Source organism: Sciurus vulgaris (assembly GCF_902686455.1).
Source record: "Sciurus vulgaris genome assembly, chromosome: 9".
In the NCBI taxonomy this organism is placed as follows: Eukaryota; Metazoa; Chordata; class Mammalia; order Rodentia; family Sciuridae; genus Sciurus; species Sciurus vulgaris.
This window is the reverse complement of record NC_136469.1, coordinates 116,857,949-116,880,570: the sequence shown is the minus strand read 5'-3', so window position 1 is coordinate 116,880,570 and position 22,622 is coordinate 116,857,949. Positions and strand designations below refer to the sequence as shown.

At 36.4% G+C, this 22,622-nt stretch overlaps 1 protein-coding gene across 1 annotated transcript in view; it reads left to right on the top strand.

Annotated features, from left to right (window-relative positions):
- The window catches only part of DTHD1 (death domain containing 1), a 72,418-nt gene that overhangs the window by 10,197 nt on the left and 39,599 nt on the right, over positions 1-22,622 (top strand). Inside the window, 1 exon segment of the mRNA XM_079152806.1 lies at positions 355-599. Within this exon segment, the coding sequence (XP_079008932.1) occupies positions 355-599 (245 nt within the window).

Genomic DNA, 22,622 nt, shown 5'->3' with positions numbered 1-22,622 from the left:
ATAAATATAGTCTTGTTTATCCAGTTTCTAAAGATCACTTGACTTAACAATAGTTATAATTAGAAATTATATAAAATGTCTCTTTTGTTTTCTAGGTCATTTTGTTGCCTACAATTTAGAGTGCTTCTCAGTTATTTATAACACAGTACAGGGAACCCAGATTTCAGAAGGACTTTATAAACAAGGATACAGAGGCAGTTTTCTAATATAACAGTGTGTTTCCAGTCCACAATGTACACAGTAATGCACAAAGCTATGTCCTGTCAAATTTTAAGAAAATGGCTTAGGAATGATATTTTGCAATATTTGCTAATATTTTATATCTTTTGCTAATGGTGTTTTGCCTTTGTTTAGATCCAACCAGTGGACCCCTCTCTGGTGGCATACTTAAAAGCACAGGAAGAGGCTTCCTGCCCCGTTCTGTCCACAAGTCCTCTGCTTCAAGTTCAGCACCCATCAACGCATTCTTTCCAGAAGCCAATTACTGTACTCCTACCTTGTTCTCCACACCCAGATAAGAAGAATCTTGTGTTTGAGAAAGATCATAAAAGAGCAGTTACTGCCACAACAAACAGGATCCCACCTCTGTATTTCTACCGGTAAGATCCCACTGCTGCTCACGGATACGGTGGTAAGCAAAGAAACGTAAATGATTAAAAACGGAAATAAAATGTCTTCTATTTAGACATCAGTATTGAAATACTATGAAATATCTTTAATTTAGAGAGAAAATATTATTGATCTACAAAAGGAAATGATTTTAGTTCTAATGAACTCCAAAGTGGGCTATGCAATGATTGATGTTATTGCATAATAATAATACAGTTATCTTTATAATAAAATTAGTAAATTGCATAAAAAAAGAGGTAGAATGAATACTTCCTTTCAAGAACTTATGATGGATTACAAAGATGTGGCATAGTGGTTTTAATTAACGTATTTAAAAATCTTCTGATAATTTAAGGAAAAAAATGACCTGACTTTTTAAAAGAAGTTAAATTTGAATTAATATTTACCCTATAGATAAATCTACCTGTAGGTAGATTCCTTCTTCCAGTTTTTAATGCTTAAACACAATCTTCACCAATAAGTCAAATATACATGTTATTAACCAGAAAGAAAATGCTAACAACAATTATAACATATCAATTAATAGTACTCTTTATTTCCCATCTTTTCATTGAATATTTACCCTTTTTTCCTAATAAAAAAGATAGAAAGGAACTTTTTATTCATTAGTTCTGAAGGAATTTTTTTTCTTTGAAAAACTAGAAGATGCAGAAACTTAATTGAAACAAAAACTACTTTTAATTGAGAGGCTACTATGTGCCAAATTAATTATGTACCTTATGTCATCCAATCTTATTTTATTGGTGAGAGAATTTAAACTCAATGATTTTAAGAACTCATTTAAGTGCCCAAAGCTAACAAGTGGGTAATCTTGACCTGGATTCACATATCTCTGTTTCCAGACATACCTTTTATATAGCCATCATCTCTTTGATTGGGGCTACCAAGGCTAGAAATTGAGAAAGTAGATTGTTCTTTGCTACTATGTGTGCAGCTTAGGAAGCAGGCAGGAGTAAAATGTTGGGATTTGGCTGGAGGAAGCAATCAAGAATACTCTGGTGTAAGATAAGTGAGAGAGAACACAAAAATATAGACATGATCTAGTTATATATCTTTTGTTACCAAAATTATATATATTGTGTATATACCAAGTGGAAATTTAGTTAGTCCATTCTCCTGTATATTGTGCTAAAGTGACGTTTAACCTGAAGAATTCTGGAGATTCCAGCTTAAAATATAGCAGTCTTAAAGACTGAAATTTATTCTCTCCCAACATAAATATCTAGACCTATATTTTTTAAAAAGATGAGAATTTAAACAACCCTCAAAATGGATTCTAGTTGACTGGTAACTTATTGCCAGAAACTATAAGTGTTTCTAGTATGTATAGACTATACAGTAAGAATCAATAAACATAATTTGTGACTAGCATGTATTTTACATTATAAAACAAAGCAACTCCATTGGCTTGAAAGATAATAGGAAAAACCAAGCCTGTCCATATTTTCTGATCCCATGATTAATATATATTAAGGAGAACACAAATTTACCTCTATAATCCATAGATACCATCATTTTATTCATTAATTATTCTTTTTAAAGCATTCTAGTTATACATAGTACTTAGTTGTGTTTATTTTGCAAAATTATACTTGCTTGGAATTTGATTTCATTCCCTATTCCCCCACCTTTCCATACCTTCTTCCCTCCTCCTTTCTCCTTCTTCCACCCTACTGATCTTCCTTTTGCATGTTTATTTATTTATTTTCATTGGTACTTTCTACCTGTAGATAGAGGTGAAATTCCCTGTGATATATTTATAGTTGTATATAACATGATTTTGTTAATTCCATATTTTCTCCCCTTTCTTGTCCCTTCTCCTCCTACACTCTCAATCTCCTTCTATTCCAATGATTCTCCCTATATCTTGTGGCATCCGATCCCTGTCCCACACTCCCTTTACTTTGGTTTTCTCTAGCTTACACGTGCGAGAAGAAACATTCAACACTTGATTTTTTGAGTCTGGCTTATTTCTCTCAGCGTGATGTTCTCCAGTTCTATCCATTTACCAGCAAACTCCATAATTTCTTTCTTCATTATGGCTGTATATATGCAACGGAGATATATATTGTTTATATGTGCTATAAAGGTTGATGTGGCTATATTGCTATGGTAGGCTGATTTTAGTTTTTTGGATAAATACCAAGGAGTGGGATAGCAGGGTCCTATGGTGGTTCCATTTTTAGTTTTTTGAAGAGTCGCCATACTACTTTCCATAGTTGTTGTACTAATTTGCAGTCCCACCAACAATGGATGAGTGTACCCTTTTTTCCCACATCATCCCCAACATTTAATATTATTTGTATTCTTGATAATTGTCATTCTGACGGAAGTAAAATGAAATCTTAGTGTTGTTTTGATTTTCATTTGCCTGATTGCTAGATATGTTGAACATTATTTCATGTATTTGTTGGCCATTTGTGTTTCTTCTTTTGACAAATGTTAGTTCTTTTGCCAAAATATTAATTTTTTAGATGTTCCTTATAGACTGATATTGCTTGTCAAAGATGTTTTCCCATTCTGTATGTTCTCTCTTCATCCCCTTAATCATTTTCTTTGCTGTGATGAAGCTTTTTAATTTGATGGCATCCCACTTATTGATTCTTGGTTTGATTTCTTGAGTTTTAGGGGTCTTGGTGAGAAAGTCAGTGCCTGCACCTATATGATGGAGTGTTGATCTTCTGTTTTCTTCTAGCAGTTGCAAGGTTTCTGGTCTAATTCCTAAGTCTTTGATCCATTTTGATTTGACTTATTTGCAGGGTGAGAAATAGTTTCATTCTTCTACATATGAATATCCAGTTTTTTCCAGGACCATTTGTTAAAGAGGCTACCTTTTCTCCAAAATGTACTTTTGACACCTTTGTCATGTATCAAATGACTGTAAGTATGTGAGTTTGTTTTTGTGTCTTCCATTCTGTTTCATTGGTCTTCATTTTGATGTCAATACCATGTTGTTTTTTTTACTATAATTCTGCAGTATAATTTGAGATTGGGTATTGTGATGCCTCCTCCATCACTTTTCTTGCTCAGAATTGTTTTGGCTATTCTGTGTCATTTATTCTTCCAAATGAATTTAGGGACTTTTTTTTTTTTTTTTAAGTTCTGTGAAGAATGTCATTGATATTTTGATGGGGATTGCATTCAATCTAGAGATTGCTTCTAGTATTATGGTCATTTTGACAATATTAATTTTACCTATCTAAGAACATGAGAGATCTTTCCAATCTTCTTCAACTTCTTTCTTCAGTGTTTTCTAATTTGTGTTGTGGAAATCTTTTACCTCCTTGGTTAGATTAATTCTTCAATTTTTTGGATATTGTTATGAAATGGATGGTTTTTATGATTTCTTCCTCAGCAAAATCACTGTTGGAGAATAGGAAAGCTGCTGATTTATCAGTATTGATTTTGTGTCCTATTTACTTTGTTGGATTCATTTATCAGCTCTGGAAGCATTCTGGTGGAATTTTTTGGTTCTTCTAGATATAGGATTATGTCATCAGCAAACAGAGATAATTTGACTTCTTTTCCTGTTTATATCCCTTTAATTTTCTTGCCTGATTGCTCTGGCTGGAATTTCAAGAACTATATTAAATAGAAATAGAGAGGTTGGACATTCTCCTCTTGCTCATGATTTTAAAGGAATTTCCATTTTTTTTTCTTGGCTTTGATTTTGTCATATATAGCCTTTGTAATGTTGAGATAAGTTTCTTCTATCCCAATTTTCTCCAGATTTTTTTTTATTGAGCTCTATAGTTATACAAAGTAGTTGGGTTCATTCCAGCTTTTTCTATATGAATGAGTACTGGATTTTATCAAAGGCCTTTTTACATCTATTGAGACAGTCATGATTCTTGTTCTTAATTCATTTTATGTGGTGAATTAAATTTATCCACAAATACAACTTTTGAAGTTATTAGATCAGTGTTCATTTGCCCCTCCTTTTATATAGTTCCACATCCCTCACAAACAATAGGGCAGAATGTAGAGAGAAATTGGAGGCAATATATTGAATCATCAGGAATGAAACTCCCACAAATGTACAGATAAACGCAGACCCAATAAAAGCCTGGTACAAACGTGTCCTGGAGGTGACACATTTTCATGCACTCGTCCTATTGACAGTCTCAGAAACCTAGTCAGCACATGTAGGAGAAGGTCACCATTTAGTCCAGACGAATCACACTAAGGAAAAATAGCCACACACTAAAAATTGCATGTGAAATTTCCCTCCAAATCTGAGAAAAAGATTCAAGTGACTACCACTGAAAATAGTGAGTGAATATTTAACCGAGAATAAGAAAAAAAATTTCTACATGGAGTTTTAGGAAAATAAAAATCAAGATTTCAAGAAGAGCAAAGACAACATAAAAAAACTCAGAAGTACTGAGAGACTGTCATTTTGATATTTTGTAGTCATTGGAAAAAAAATTATAGAGTATTGGAGATTATTATAGAACTCTATTTTGTGAGTTTAATAGCATAATGTAAAAAGAAAGAAAGAAAGAAAAATCCAGGGGCAGAAAGTTATCAGAATAAACCTGGAAAAGACAAAGGAACATCAGGATGAGGTGGTATAAGATAACAAGCTCAGATGAAAAAGGATCAAGGGATGATAAAGAATCATTACAACGTGGCGTAAGCTAATTATTCGTTTGAAGAAGACCAATCATAAAAAAGCAATAATCAAAGGTATAATTGAATTTAATTTTCTGATGTTGATTAAAGCCTTGAATTAGAAAGTGCTGACTGATGACTAGAAAAAAATCATGTCAAGCAATTTACTTCTAGACTTGATGTGGTGGTATGGTTTGGATCCAAAATGTCTCTCCCAAAGCTCAAGTGTTGAAAGCATGGTCCCCATGCAGCAAGACTTGGAGAAGGGACTGTGAGGCAATGATTGATCATGAGGGCTCTGACCTCATTAGTGGACTGACCCACTGATGTGTGGACTGCTGGGAGACGGGACCTCGTCCAAGGTGGGTCTCTGGGGATAGGGGGACACTGCTTCCCAGCTGCCATACTGAGCAGCTTTCCTCTGCCACACTCTTCTGCTGTGGCGTTCTGCCTCACCTCAGGCCCAGGGCTTGGCTGACCATGGACTCAGACCTCTGAAACTGTGAGCCAAAATAAGCCTTTCCTCCTCGAAGTTGTTCTTGTCAGGTATTTTGTTTTCATCAATACAAAGTGGACTAACATGCATGGCAAACTCAAATGCAGGTTTAAATAAAACATAATTCCATAAGCCTCCATCAGCAAAAAATAGATTAAGCTAAAAGGAATACAATCAATGTGAGCTCAGTCATATTCTTGGCAGCACTAATATCAGCAGTCAGGGAGGGAGGGGAACCGGGGTGGCAGGGAACAGACCCAAACCTCAGAGAACTAAAGGGAAACGTGTGGAAACAGAATTGTCACCCAACCTAAGTAAAGTGTTTTGCTTTTTTTTAAAATACAAGGTCTCAAAAAATGTAGTACTTATATGTTCTTAAATAGATAAGTAGATAAAAGCTAAAGGTGATTTAAATAAAGTAAAATTCAAGATATGAAGAATGGAAAACTCTTATTTTTTTTAAATCCAGCATTGAACATAAATAATATGAAAGTTTACAAAAAAGAAAAGAAAAATTAAAAAATGGTTGTTATTTTTCATGTTCATGGCCAGTGCTGCCTTTCCAAGATTCCAGCCTTATGACTGAGTTAGTTCCAGCTCCCACTTTGAGGCTGTTGATTTAAACTCTGGCTTTCAGTTCCTGGTTCATGGTTGGGGTCAGAGAGAAGAGGCCAGCAGCAAAAGGGATGTCCATGGACTCAGTTGCTCAAGTTCCCTAGGGAGGGAAGAGAATTCTTGATTTTTGTGATCCTCTATTATAAATCCAAGCGATTTTTCTCTTCAGCTCTGGAGTTGATATAGTGCCTGTGTGTGTGTTTGTGTGTATCTGTGTGTGTGTGTATGAGTGTGTAATGGGAAAACAGCTTCTTGTCATCATTTCATTTGCAAATTTGCTGGCAGTCTCCATTTCTTTGCCTATGCACAGTATCTCTCTGCTAGGAAATCTTTTTTCTACCACACCTAATTGAAGAACTCTTGCTCACTGTGTCAACTTCAGTTCAGCTCTTTCCTTCTTGGTGAAGACACCTGGAGATCTCTAGGAGAGATTAAATACTCTTCTCTTTGGGCCAGCCCATTCTTTGTTCACAACCTGTATTTTACTGTAATAATAATATGTATACTCTTTTCCATTTATTATTCCTTAGTACAATTGCAACATGGTGCTTTAAAAACATTAGGTAAATTAAATAAATATGAGTAAATGTGTGTAAATTGCATGACTAATTTGACTACACTTTTTGACAATGTCAAATTATTACTATTAAGAATATTATAATATTCTTTGTTACTATTAGTGCCAGACATACATAAATACAGTTTCTAAATCTAGTGGAACACAAAGCAAGCAAATGAGAGCCTATTTCAACTTTTTATTCACATTCTTTTCCCAAAAAGTGAAATCTAGTTGAATATTTTCTATAGAAACAGAAGCACCATAAAGTAATCCATGCCTCATAAACTAAAAAGGATAAAAATTATTAGAGGCCAAAGCATAGTCTTAATATTAAGAATAAAAGGTCTGTGTTTCATTACATTTTTTCATGTCTGAATAACTTCTGGAAAGAAGATGGGAAATTTCATTATGAGCCAGGGGACTAGGGATGTGGAACACTGTCTAGTATGTGTAAGACCCTGGGTTTCATCTCCAGAATCACCAAAAAATAAAATATGAAAAATAAAATTATGATCTAGGAAAGATTTCACCATGGTAAATGAAAAGGAAAAAAATCAATTGATTAAATAAAAACATATTCCACATTATGAAAGATGCATTTTAGAGAGGTAGTAAGGAGAATACCTTTTTGCCCATGAAAAATGGCATATTTTATATATTGCTATTGTTTCTAGTATTATCTTGTTTGAATGCCATATGTGAGTCATACCAAGAGTATTTGTAAAATGTACATAAATCGTATCACATAATAAAATGGACAACTGCTTAAGCTCCCACATGACTTAAGAAGCTAACCATCATTAGTGAAATTGCCCCTTTACTTGAGGCTCCCTCTTTTCCCCAGTGCAGTTGCTTCTCATCCCCACCAGAGTCAAACACTACTCTGAGATTGTGCCTCAATGTTTGCTTTCATTCTTTTTTGTTTGACCACACGTACTTGCTTTCATCCCAGTAGGAGGTCTCATTCCTTCTCTGCAGCACTCTGCAGGCCACAGTTGAGTCACAGAGCTAGCTCTCAGTGTACGGGAGGGTACCAGAGGGACGAGGCATGGATTCTGAGAAAAAAGGCCACCAGGCGTCCACTTCGATGACCACCTCCCACGTGGGCATCAGATTCTAGGTTGACAGGCTTTTTAAAATCCCGGGGCTGTGACTGCACTCTCCATGGAAACTGGTATTGATGTTAGGAAGACCACAGTGGATATGGTAGATAGGCTTTTCCATTTTATTCAATCGGCCCAAGTCATATGTATTTTAAGCAGTCTCTTTCTAAATTCCATATTTCCTTTCTTCTCTTACAATTTCTAGCTCACTGTCTCCTTGCTATAAGCTGAGGGCTTTCTTCACATTCCAGTTAAAAAAGACAATACCAAAAATATTTTACACTTTAAAAATCTACTTTTATATATCATTTGAATTATTGTTTTTGACAACTATTACTCGTATTTCTTAAAATTTTCTTTGGCTCTGGTTCAAATTTCCCCAAATATTTCTGGTAATCCCTTGATGCCTGCTTTTCTTTGTTACACTGTCCTTTATCTTATTAGACTGTTCACATATTGTTCTTATCCCATAACTACCAATTCCAGCATCTTTAGTCTTTGGAGTGCTTTGATTGCCTGTTCCTTCTGTTGACTGTGAATGGTATCCACGTCCTTATTTGTTTGGGAACTTTTATTTGTGAGTGTGTACTGATGGACTGGCATACAGTGGAGCTGCCTTCCTCCAGATGGTATTTGCTCTTTTCTCTGCTGAGAACCACTTTCTACTTCCCTGGAACTACTTCTGCCTCCTTATGAAGGTCTAAGGCTCACCTCTCTGTATGGCCTTGATACCAAGGATTGACAGCTTCATGTCCTGCTCACTTGATTATTGCTTCTAGTTGTTTGCTCTCGTCACTAAATTTCTGGAAAGGAATTTGTCCTTACAGTAATCCCATTGCTTCTTTCTGGTTGCCAATCAATGCAATCCTGATTTTACACATTTTTTGTTTGGGGAATTCTTTTAAGATGCTCCCTCCCTCAAAGCCAAAAAAGTTTATATGTAAAAAGATCAAGTGTGTCAGCCTCTAGGTGTTCTGCATTATGGAGGGAGGGTCCTCACCTCAGATTATTCCTTCTTTCAATTTGTCTTTTATAATTCTGTTTTATATGTGAAACTTACAATATTTTAGAGAAGCAACTAAAGAAAGAAATAATAATTTTAAAGATAGTAAAAAAATCAGGTTATAATTCCATGTGGACTCATAAAAAAACATTTAAAGACACCATGTGGAATATAGCGGTCAGCCTCAAGACCACAGAGCTACTTATGAAATGGAACCACCATTTGACCCAGCTATCCCACTCCTTGGTTTATACCCAAAGGACTTAAAATCAGCATTCTACTGTGATACAGCCACATCAATGTTTATAGCAGCTCAGTTCACAATAGTTAAACTATGGAACCAACCTAGGTGTCCTTCAACAGATGAATGGATAAAGAAAATGTGGTATATGTACACGATGGAATATTACTTAGCCTTAAAGAAGAATGAATTTGGATGAAATTTGCAAATAAATGGATGAAACTGGAGGCTATCATGCTAAGTGAAATAATCCAATCCCAAAAAAACCAAAGGCCCAATGTTTTCTCTGATATGTGGATGCTAATTCACAAAAGGTATAGGGGCCTAGAGAAGAATAGAGGTTCTTTGGATTATGCAGAGGGGAGTGAAAGGAGGAGAGGGGCTATGTGGGTAGGAAGGATAGTAGAATGAACTGGACATTATTACCCTATGTACATATGTGACTACAGGACTGGTGTAATTTTATATTTTGTACAACCAGAAGAATGAGAAGTTATACTCCATTTATGTATGATGTGTCAAAATGCATTCTATTGTCATGTATAACTAAACAGAACAAATTAAAATGTGCTGTATTTTACCTTGTGCTTATGTACTATATGGTTAACACAGGCAAATCTCATTTACTAGGATAAAGTAGTTTCAGAAAAACATTGAAACAAATTTTTTCTGAAAAAATAAGATGTTTATTATTTATTAAATTTGAAAATAGAGTATTTAAAATATTTTTACTTTATTATATACCATTGTACTTAAGAATATAAAGTTGTCTGTGAAGTGAAATGCCAAATGAAGGAAATTTTAATTTTTCTTCAAATTGGAGGGAAACAACCTCTGAAATGTTCTCAGTAATATCTATTTTCACTCATAGAGATAAAATATCGAGATGATTTTGGAGCAAAAAAATTTTATCATGGGAAAGATCTTTTGAATGTCCTTTCTAAATTTTTTTATTTATTTTTATTTTTTTATTTTTACAGACTGCATTTTGATTCATTGTACACAGATGGGGTACATCATTCCATTTCTGTGGTAGCACATGATGTAGATTCACACCCTTGGTGTAATCATACATGTACATAGGGTAATGATGTCTGTCTCATTCCGCCACGTTTCATATCCCAGCCCCCTCCTCGCTCTTATCCTTTGTGTGGCATTAAGGCATTTGTGGAAGGATAGGAAAGGTGTAACAGAGAACTCTTGGACTTGAGAAAATGCACTTGGGTTATATATGTATTCTTTTGTATACACCACACTTTATTTTTGGAGAATCGTACTATAATTTCTAGAAAATGTCCTTTCTATCCATGTGGGTCCAGTAGTGACTTCCATGTTTATCCATATCTACTTACAATTAAACACTTGACCCCAAATGGGCTGATCACAATTCCCTAATGTTGAGCAGATTGGACATAGGAAGGGTCTTGGACCCAGAAATAACAAGGCCAATTTCTTGGGTAGTCAAATTGCAGGATATAAAACTCTGAAATTTCTACTGTATGAAAAAATTTTCACTAGTAACAGAGGGAAATAAAGGAAAGATGCAGAGGTGAGAGATAAGTAAATAGGGTGATGTTTGGCCAATGAATGGGTAAGAAAATGTGCAATGGACGTCTATGTAGATATGTCTACCTAGGACTCTCTCTCTCCCCGTGGGTGTGTGTGTGTGTGTTTATATATATACATTTATATTTACTTTATATATATATATTTGGAGACCAAATTTTGAATGAAATAAGTCAGATTCAGAAAAGTATCACGTTTGGAAGCTAGGAAAAGGAAACAAAACAAAAAGAGGGAGAGCAGTAGGGTAGAAAGGACTTAGGGAGAGGGACAAAAAAGGGTGGGGGTGTTTGAGAAGTGAAATTAATCAAACTATATATTTAATGTATGAATAAATATGCCACAAGTCCACTATTGTGTATAATTAATATGCACGAATAAAAATGATTTAACATACTCAGGTAAAAATAAAACAACCCATTTCAACAAAAAGAAAAAAACGATTTTGAAATCCAGACACAACTTTTCTCTGAAGTTTTCCATATTTTTCTATTTGCTCCATTAGCAAACAGTTATTACTTTTATCAATTCATTTTAAAATTGAGTACAATGGATTTGGGTTTCTATTACTTCTACCTAAAAGAATCTTAACGACTATACTGACCTTATCCATATACTCCTTGGTGCATGGAACTTATTGTCCCTGAGGATGATGGGTAAATGTGCAGGGTAGAAACAGTTTCCTGATTTAGAAGGGACAGAAGTCATTGCTTCCTTTTTTTCTGTGAGGGGCAGCATTACTGAAACATTTCTGTTGGACTGAGGTGGATGTTGAGCTAGCAAGAAAAGATAGCTTAAAGGAGAAGGAAATTTAAAAGTGTCACCTATGTGTGTCAATAAGGCAGGCCATAAACAAAACATGAGCCAGTTCTAGCACTGCGGACACTCCTTTAGAATAAGGACTGTGTGTATGCAGGTTGGAGACCAGAGTCACTGGGCCAATACTCCTCAAATTATTCCAGGAAATAAAAAAGGAGGATACCCTTCCAAACTTATTCTATGAGCCTAGTATCACTCTGATACCAAAACCAGATAAAGACACATCAAAGAAAGAAAATTGCAAGTCAATATCCCTGATGAACAGAACATAGACACAAAAATTCTCAATAAAATTCTGTCAAATCACATACAAAAACATATTAAAAAGATAGTGCACCACGATCAAGTGGGGTTCATCCCAGGGATGCAAGGTTGGTTCAACATACAGAAATCAATAAACATAATTCATTGCATCAGTACACTTAAAGACAAGAATAATAGGAACTTCTCAATAGATGCAGAAAAAGCATTTGACAAAATACAGCATCTCTTCATGGTCAAAACACTAGAAAAACTGGGGATAGTAGGAACATACCTCAACATTTTAAAAGCTATCTATTCTAGGCCCAAGGCCAACATCATTCTAAATGGAGAAAAATTGAAAGCATTCTCTCTAAAAACTGGAACAAGATAGGAGTGCCCTCTTTTACCTCTTCTATTCAGTATAGTCTTTGAAACTTTAGCCAGAACAATCAGACAGATGAAATAAATTAAAGGAATACCAATAAGGAATGAAGAACTCAAACTATTACTATTTGCTGACAACATGATTCTATATTTAGAAGATCCAAAAAATTCCACCAGAAAACTTTTAGAACTAATAAATGAATTCAGCATTCAGGATACAAAATCAATACCCATAAATCAAATGCATTTCTATACATCAGTGAAGAATCCTCTGCAAGAGAAATTAGGAAAACTACCACATTCACACTAGCCTTAAAAAATGAAATGCTTGGGAATCAATCTTACAAAAGAGGTGAAAGACATTTACAATGAAAATAACAGAACACTAAAGAAAGAAACTGAAGACCTTAGAAGATGGAAAGATCTCCCATTTTCTTGGATGGGCAGAATTAATATTGTTAAAATGGCCATACTACCAAAAGTGCTATACAGATTTAATGAAATTCCTATTGAAATCCCAAAGACATTCTTCATAGAACTAGAAAAAGCAATCATGAAATTCATATGGAAAACTAAATGACCCAGAATAGCCAAAGCAATCCTTAACAAGAAGAGTGAAGCAGGAGGCATCACAATACCAGAACTTAAACTAACTACAGAGCAATAGTAACAAAAATGGCGTGATATTGGCACCAAAACAGACATGTAGCCAACGATACAGAATAGAAGACACAGAGACAAACACACGTAAATACAGTTATCTCATTACTAGACAAAGTCACTAAAAACATACATTGGAGAAAAGATGGCCTCTTCAATAAATGGTGCTGGGAAAACTGGAAATCCATATGTAGTAAAATGAAATTAAGCCTCTATTTCTCACCCTGCACAAAATTCAACTCAACATGGATCAAAGACTGAGGCACTAGAGCAGAGAACCTGTAACTAACAGAAGAAAAAGTAGGCCCAAATTTTCATCATGTGGGCTTAGGAAACGACTTCCTTAACAAGACTCCTAAAGCACAAGAAGTAAAATTAAGAATCAATAAACGGGATGGATTCAAACTAAAAAGCTTCTTCTCAGCAAAGGAAACAATCAATAACGTGAAGAGAGAGCTTACAGATGGGAGAAAATTTTTACCTAAAATAGAGCACTAATCTCTAGGTTATATAAAGACCTCAAATAACACTTAAAAAAACCGAATAACCCAATCAAACCTGTCATTAAATGGGCTAAGGAACTGAATAGACACTTCACAGAAGAAGAAATACAATCCATCAACAAACATATGAAAAAATGTTCATCATCTCTAGAAATTAGAGAAATGCAAATCAAAACTACTCTAATATTTCATCTCACTCCAGTCAGAATGTCAATTATCAAGAATATAAGCAATAATAAGTGTAGGCAAGGAAAAGGTGAACTCATACATTGCTGGTGTGACTGTAAATTGGTGCAACCCCTCTGGAAAACAGTATGAAGTTTCCTCAGAAAACTTGGAATGGAACCACCATTTGACCCAGCTATCTCACTCCTTGACCTATACCTAAAGGACTTAAAATCAGCATAATATAGTGACATGGTCACATCAATTTTTATAGCAGTTCAATTCACAGTAACTAAACTATGGAACCAACCTAGATGCCCTTCAACAGAAAATGTGGTACATATACACAATGGAATATTAGTCAACCTTAAAGAAGAATGAAATTATGGTATTTGCAGGTAAATGGATGGAGCTGGAGAGTATCATGCTAAGTGAAATAAGCCAAACCCAAAAAACCAAAGGTCAAATGTTTTCTCTGACAAGTGGATACTGATTCATAATGGGGTGGGGGAGAATGAAGGAACTTTGGATTGTGCAGAGGGGAGTGAGGGGAGGGGAGTGGTGTCAGGATGGAAGGATGGTGGAATGAGAAGGACATTATTACCCTATGTAATGTAGAATTACATGACCAGTGTGATTCTGCACCATGTACAGCCAGAGGAATGAGAAGTTGTGCTCCATTTGTGTACAATGTGTCCAAATGCATTCTATCTTTTTATATTTTCCCTGATAAGTGGATGATGATATATAATGGGGGTTGGGGGGTGAGGGGGTGAGACAAGAATGAAAGAATTTTAGATTATGTAGAGGGAAATGAGAGGGAGGAGAGGGAGGGGTATGAAAAATGGTAGAATGAGACAGACATTACCCTATGCACATGTATGATTATGTGAATGGTATGAATCTATGTCGTGCACAACCATAGAAACGAAAAGTTGTACCCCATTTGGGTACAATGAATCAAAATGCAGTCTGTAAAAATGAAAAAAAAATTTAAAAATGCATTCTACTGTCACAAATAACTTTTAAGCTCAGGGTATGATAACTGAATTAAACATAAGCATAATAACGAGAAGAGAGTTTTCTTATATTTCCTTTTTACACCTTGAAAAACTACTGTTAGAGTAGTGGCATAGGCTGGTAAATGCAAGACTGAAGCAGTGCACACCAGATCACAAGAATCCTCTGCTTTCACCAGCTGTGGGCAGCAGCACAGCAAAGCATAAGAGATGGGGGACCATGCAGAGGACAGCAGCCTGCCTAGACAGTGCTGCATGTGTTGTCTGGTGATGACCGTAACCAGCACAACCAGGACTAATGGCACTTTGGACCAAAACCCTGAAGGTTCATGTGCCTTAGTCATAAATGATAGTTGAATCGAGAAAGACCTTTTCTCTCAATGGTGTGATGGGGACTTGTCACTTGAATTGATAACCAAAGGTTATTATATCAGTTACAAATGTTAAAATTAGGGTGCATGATTTGACACAGAATAGTTTCCATTTTACAAACTAAATTTAAAAAAAAAATGTAGAAAAAGACGATAGACATCCATTAATATATTGTAGTGTTTGACTCTAGGCAATGTAACTATATGTACTTTCTTTTTCCATTTACTTCTCTATTTTAAAATAGTTGTACAATCAACATACATAACCTATAATGGGAAAAAATTTAATTTTTTGAGTGTAGCATGCCATTTAAAATCAGTACTTTAATGACTAAATTATAGTTTTCTGAGAAAAGTTAATGACATTCACATTTAAATGACTATGCATTATGCATACCACAAAGGAAATATTCTGAAAGTAAAATATGATATGAGAATTTTGATGATATGATTGCTTGCCAAATTATGCATCATATTATTTTTTTCTCAGATGAAGAAGCATGTGCATTTTAATCAGTATCCTCCGTGATCATGGTACTGTGAGTGTACCATTTGGCCAGGGTAAAGTTTGGCCATTATTGAATTAACAAATTGTTTTAAGAAAGGCTTGTTATAGTTTATGGAACTAAGATGATATCATAGTTGTCTTTTGTGGATCCTGACAAGTCCCATTCATTGCCAGACAATAATAGCTGTCAAACTTTGCAAATAGTACATATAAAGGGAATAGTTTAAACGGAGAACTGTTAATAGGGAAGACATAGGTACACCATGCGATTATTTAATTTGAATATGAGTTATCTATTATTGTACTAAATTCTAATTTTGTTCTTTTTTAAAAAATATTTTTGGGCTGAGTATATAGCTCAGTTGGTAGAGCGCTTGCCTCACAAGCACAAGGCCCTGGTTTCAATACCCAGCACCACAAAAAAGAAAAATAATTTAGTTGTAGATGGACACAATACCTTTAATTAATTAATTAATTTATTTTTATGTGGTGCTGAGGATCAAACTCAGTGCCGCACACAAGCTAGGCAAGTGCTCTACAACTGACCTACAGTCCCAGTCCCCTAAGTTTGTTCCTTAATTAATTAAAAACAATTTTTAGTGACAGAAAAGCAAACCAAAAGTATTAAAGCAAAAAAGGGATTTATTCTATGTTAATAAAAAGTCTAAGACTACATTCATCCTTATAATTTTTCTTGAATCAAGATCATATTCTCTTCTTCTTTCTCTTTCTTTTTTTTTTATTGTAAACAAATGGGATACATGTTGTTTCTCTGTTTGTACATGGCACAAAGGCATACCATTTGTGTAATCATAAATTTACATAGAGTAATGTTGTTTGATTCATTCTGTTATTTTTTCCCTTCCCCCCACCCCTCCCTCCCCTCTTTACCCTCTATACAGTCCTTCCTTCCTCCATACTTGACCCCCTCCCTAACCCTAACTCTAACCCTAACACTAACCCTTCCCTCCCCCCCATTATGTGTCATCCTCCATTTATTAGCGATATCATTCGTCCTTTGGCTTTTTGAGATTGGCTTATCTCACTTAGCATGATATTCTCCAATTTCATCCATTTGCCTGCAAATGCCATAATTTTATCATTCTTTATGGCTGAGTAATATTCCATTGTATATATATACCACAGTTTCTTTATCCACTCATCAATTGAAGGGCATCTAGGTTGGTTCCACAGTCTGGCTATTGTGAATTGAGCAGCTATGAACATTGATGTGGCTGTGTCTCTGTAGTATGCTGATTTTAAGTCCTTTGGGTATAGGCCAAGGAGTGGGATAGCTGGGTCAAATGGAGGGTCCATTCCGAGTTTTCTAAGGAATCTCCACACTGCTTTCCAGAGTGGCTGCACTAATTTGCAGCCCCACCAGCAATGTAAGAGTGTACCTTTCTCCCCACATCCTCGCCAACACCTGTTGTTGCTCGTATTCTTGATAATCGCCATTCTAATTGGGGTGAGATGGAATCTTAGGGTAGTTTTGATTTGCATTTCTCTTATTACTAGAGATGTTGAACATTTTTCCATATGTTTGTTGATTGCCTGTAGATCTTCTTCTGTGAAGTGTCTATTCATTTCCTTAGCCCATTTGTTGATTGGGTTATTTGTATTCTTCGTGTAGAGTTTTTTGAGCTCTTTATAGATTCTGGAGATTAGTGCTCTATCTGAAGTATGATTGGCAAAGATATTCTCCCACTCTGTAGGCTCTTTCTTCGCATTGCTGATAGTTTCCCTTGCTGAGAGAAAGCTTTTTAGTTTGAATCTATCCCAGTGGTTGATTCTAGCTTTTATTTCTTGTGCTATGGGAGTCCTGTTAAGGAAGTCTGATCCTAGACCAACAAGGTGAAGATGTGGACCTACTTTTTCTTCTATAATCTGGAGGGTCTCTGGTCTGATTCCGAGGTCCTTAATCCATTTTGAGTTTAGTTTCGTGCATGGTGAGAGATATGGGTTTAGTTTCATTCTGTTGCATATGGATTTCTAATTCTCCCAGCACCATTTGTTGAAGAGGCTATCTTTTCTCCATTGCATATTTTTGGCCCCTTTGTCTAGTATGAGAAAATTGTATTTATTTGGGTTTGTGTCCATGTCCTCTATTCTGTACCATTGATCTACCTTTCTATTTTGGTACCAATACCATGCCGTTTTTGTTACTATTGCTTTGTAGTAGAGTTGAAGATCTGGTATTGCAATACCCCCTGTTTCACTCTTCCTGCTAAGGATTGCTTTAGCTATTCTGGGTTTCTTATTCTTCCAGATGAATTTCATAATTGCTTGCTCTATTTCTGTAAGGTACGTCATTGGGATTTTAATTGGAATTGCATTGAATTTGTATAGCACTTTAGGTAGTATGGCCATTTTGACAATATTAATTCTTCCTATCCAAGAACATGGAAGATCTTTCCATCTTCTAAGGTGTTCTTTAATTTCTTTCTTTAGTGTTGTATAGTTCTCATTGTAGAGGTCTTTCACCTCTTTTGTGAGATTGATTCCCAAGTATTTTATTTTTTTCGAGGCTATAGTGAATGGGGTAGTTTTCCTAATTTCTCTTTCTGAAGATTCATCACTTACGTATAAAAATGAGTTGGATTTATGGGCATTGATCTTGTAACCTGCAAAATTACTGAATTCACTTATGAGTTCTAAGAGTTTTCTGGTGGAATTTCCAGGTTCCTCTAAATATATAATCATGTCATCAGCGAACAGGGATAGTTTGAGTTCTTCTTATCCAATTCGTATCCCTTTAATTTCTTTGGTTTGTCTAATTGCTCTGGCCAGAGTCTCAAGAACTATGTTGAATAGAAGTGGTGAAAGAGGGCATCCCTGCCTTGTTCCAGTTTTTAGGGGGAATGCTTTCAGTTTTTCACCATTTAGAATGATATTAGCCATGGGCTTAGCATAAATGGCCTTTACAATGTTAAGGAATGTTCCCACTATCCCTATTTTTTCGAGTGTTTTGAGCATGAAGGGGTGCTGTATTTTATCAAATGCTTTTTCTGCATCTATTGAAATAATCATGTGATTCTTGACTTTAAGTCTATTAATATGGTGAATTACGTTTATTGATTTCCTGATGTTGAACCAACCTTGCATACCTGGGATGAAGCCCACTTGGTCATGGTGCACTATCTTTTTAATATGTTTTTGTATGCGATTTGCTAAAATTTTGTTGAGAATTTTTGCATCGATGTTCATTAAGGATATTGGTCTGAAATTTTCTTTCCTTGATGAGTCTCTGTCTGGTTTAGGTATCAGGGTGATATTGGCTTCATAGAATGAGTTTGGGAGGGTTCCCTCCTCTTCTATTTTATGGAATACTTTGAGAAGTATTGGAATGAGCTCTTCCTTAAAGGTTTTGTAGAACTCGGCTGAGAACCCATCTGGTCCCGGACTTTTCTTTGTTGGTAGGCTTTTGATGACTTCTTCTATTTCAGTACTTGAAATTGGTCTATTTAAATTGTTTATGTCCTCCTCGTTCAGTTTAGGCAATTCATATGTCTCTAGAAACCTGTTGATGTCTTCGAAATTTTCTATTTTGTTGGAGTATAGATTTTCAAAATAGCTTCTAATTATGTTTTGTATTTCAATCCTGTCTGTTGTGATATTTCCTTGTTCATTCCGAATTTTAGTGATTTGGGTTTTCTCTCATCTTCTCTTTGTTAGAGTGGCTAAAGGTTTATCAATTTTGTTTATTTTTTCGAAGAACCAACTATTTATTTTGTCAATTTTTTGTATTGTTTCTTTTGTTTCAATTTCATTGATTTCAGCTCTGAGTTTAACTATTTTCTGTCTTCTACTACTTTTCGTGCTGTTCTGTTCTTCTTTTTCTAGGGCTTTGAGCTGTAGCGTTAGGTCGTTTATTTGTTGAGTTTTACTTCTTTTATTAAATGCGCTCCATGAAATAAATTTCCCTCTAAGTACTGCTTTCATAGTGTCCCAGAGATTTTGATATGATGTTTCTTTGTTCTCATTTACCTCTAAGAATTTTTTAATTTCCTTCCTAATATCTTCTGTTATCCATTCATCATATAATAGCATATTGTTTAATCTCCAGATGTTGGAATAGTTTCTGTGTTTTACTCTTTCATTTATTTCTAACTTCAATCCATTATGATCTGATAGAATACATGCTAGTGTCTCTATCTTCTTGTATTTGCTAACATTAGCTTTGTGGCATAATATATGGTCTATTTTAGAGAAGGATCCATGTGCTGCTGAGAAGAAAGTGTATTCACTCTTGGTTGGATGGTATATTCTATAAATGTCCGTTAAGTCTAAAGTATTGATTGTGTTATTGAGATCTATGGTTTCTTTGTTCAATTTTTGTCTGGAAGATCTGTCCAGTGGTGAGAGCGGCGTGTTAAAATCACCTAGTATTATTGTGTTGTGGTCTATTTGGTTTCTGAAATTGAGAAGGATTTGTTTGACATACATAGATGAGCCACTGTTTGGGGCATAGATGTTTATGATTGTTATATCTTGCTGATTTATGCTTCCCTTAAGCAGTATGAAATGACCTTCTTTATCCCTTCTGACTAACTTTGGCTTGAAGTCCACATTATCGGAAATGAGGATGGATACTCCAGCTTTTTTGCTGAGTCCATGTGCATGGTATGTTTTTCCCCATCCTTTCACCTTTAATCTATGGGTATCTTTTTCTATGAGGTGAGTCTCTTGCAGGCAACATATTGTTGGTTCTTTCTTTTTAATCCAATCTGCCAGTCTATGTCTTTTGATTGATGAGTTCAGGCCATTAACATTCAGGGTTATTATAGAGAAATGATTTGGTTTCCCGGTCATTTGGTTCATTTTTAAAATTTTGTTTATTTATTTGTTTGACACAACTTGTTTCCTCCTTTATTTGACAATTCCTTTATTTGACAATTCCTCCCTTTGCTGATTTGCTTCTTTGTTTTTCATCTCTTCCTCATGGAATATTTTGTTGAGAATGTTCTGTAATGCTGGCTTTCTTTTTGTAAATTCTTTTAGCTTTTGTTTATCATGGAAGGATTTTATTTCATCGTCAAATTTGAAGGTAAGTTTTGCTGGGTATAAGATTCTTGGTTGGCATCCATTTTCTTTCAGGGCTTGAAAAATGTTGTTCCAGGACCTTCTACCTTTTAGGGTCTGGATTGAAAAATCTGCTGATATGCGTAATGGTTTCCCCCAAATGTAATTTGGTTCTTTTCTCTCGCGGCCTTTAAAATTCTGTCTTTATTTTGTATGTTAGGTATTTTCATTATAATGTGCCTTGGTGTGGGTCTGTTGTAATTTTGTGTATTTGGAGTCCTATAAGCCTCTTGAACTTGATTTTCCGTTTCATTCTTCAGATTTGGGAAATTTTCTGATATTATTTCATTGAATAGGTTGTTCATTCCTTGGGCTTGTTTCTCTAGACCTTCCTCAATCCCAATAATTCTTAATTGGCCTTTTCATGATATCCCATAGTTCTTGTAGATTCTGTTCATGATTTCTTACCATCTTCTCTGTTTGTTCAACTTTGTTTTCAAGGTTAAATATTTTGTCTTCAATGTCTGAGGTTCTGTCTTCCAGGTGTTCAATCCTATTGGATATGCTTTCTATGGAGTTCTTAATTTGGTTTATTGTTTCTTTCATGTCAAGGATTTCTGTTTGGTTTTTTTTCAATATCTCTAACTCTTTATTGAAATGATCTTTTGCTTCCTGTATTTGCTCTTTTAACTGTCGATTGGTGCGATCATTCAATGCTTGCATTTGCTCTTTCATCTCATCGTTTGCTTCTCTGATCATTTTAATTATGTACATTCTGAACTCCTTTTCTGTCATTTCTTCTGCCATGCTGTTACTGGGTTTTATTGATGTAACATCTAGATTTGTTTGCAGCATTTTCTTTCCTTGTTTTCTCATATTGTTCAGGTATCAGTGGACCGCTGAGATATTGCAGATTTCCTCTGTCGATTTACAATGTCCCTGAAGATTTCTATATATATCCCCTCTTAGCCTTCAGTAGGCTGAAGTCTTGGAGGAAGTTGATAATGCAGTGCTCCACAAGGAATCTGCCTCTCTAGGAGTGGTGGTCTTCAGGTGGGGTATATTCCCTGCTAGTGGGCAGAGGTGCCTCCACTTGTTGACCAATGGTCATCCAAAGGGGACCTAGGCTGTGGGCTGAGGCAAGGCCTGTTTGGGCCTGTGTCTCTGGTTTTACCGTCCTTGTGGGGAAACCTCACCAGGCAGGGAAGACTCACCCAGTGGGGAGGTCTCGCTGGTCAGTTTCCTCCTAGAGGTTCCCCTCAATTTACAGCTACTTCCTGGGCTGGGCTGCCTTCCTCTGCAAAGTTTCCAGGGGCCCGGCCCTACCTCCTGGGCCTGGGAGCCTCACCCTTTGCAGATGAATCTCCTTAGGCTGCCCCTCCTCAGAGAATTTGCCCACAGGCCTGGAACCTTCGCTCTGCCCTAAGCCTGTCTCTGTGCGGCTCTTCCACCCAGAAGCCTCCTAGATCCTGGGACCCTGCTCTGCACCTAATCGCCTGGCTTCGTGGCCCCTCCTCTGAGCAGCCACCTGTGGCCCCGAACAATCGCTCTGAGTCCCAGAGACCCGCCACAGGCCTCTTCCTCCGGTCGCTAGGAGTCCAAGAAACTCACTTCGTGCCTCCTCCTCCCACCAACCCTCCGTAGCCCGGGACAATCAATCACTCCGAGTCGAAGTGACCCTCCCCGTTCCTCCTCCTTCTCCAGATAACCCCCCGGGTGTTCAGGAGCAGTCCCTCTGAGTCGCTCTGAATCCACGTGACCCGCTGCACGGGTCCTCTGGGCACCGCCCGGAGCTCAGGTGCGGCCACTCAAGACCAAGCGTCCCACCACGCTTCTCCTCCAGGCAGCCCCCCTGTGTTCAGGAGCTGTCACTTTAAGACCAAACAACTCACCACTCGCCTTCTCCTCTGAGCAGCCGCCTGGAGCGCTAATGCAGTCACTGCGAGTCCAAAGGACCCGCCGCGCTCCTCTTCCTCCTTCTCCTACTCCTCCGGGCAGGCCCCGGGGTTCAGAAGTGGTCAGAGTCCAAACAGCTCGCCACGCAGCCCCTTCTCTGGCAACCGCCTGTAGCTCTGGTGTAGTCACCCGAATCCAAGCGGCCGCG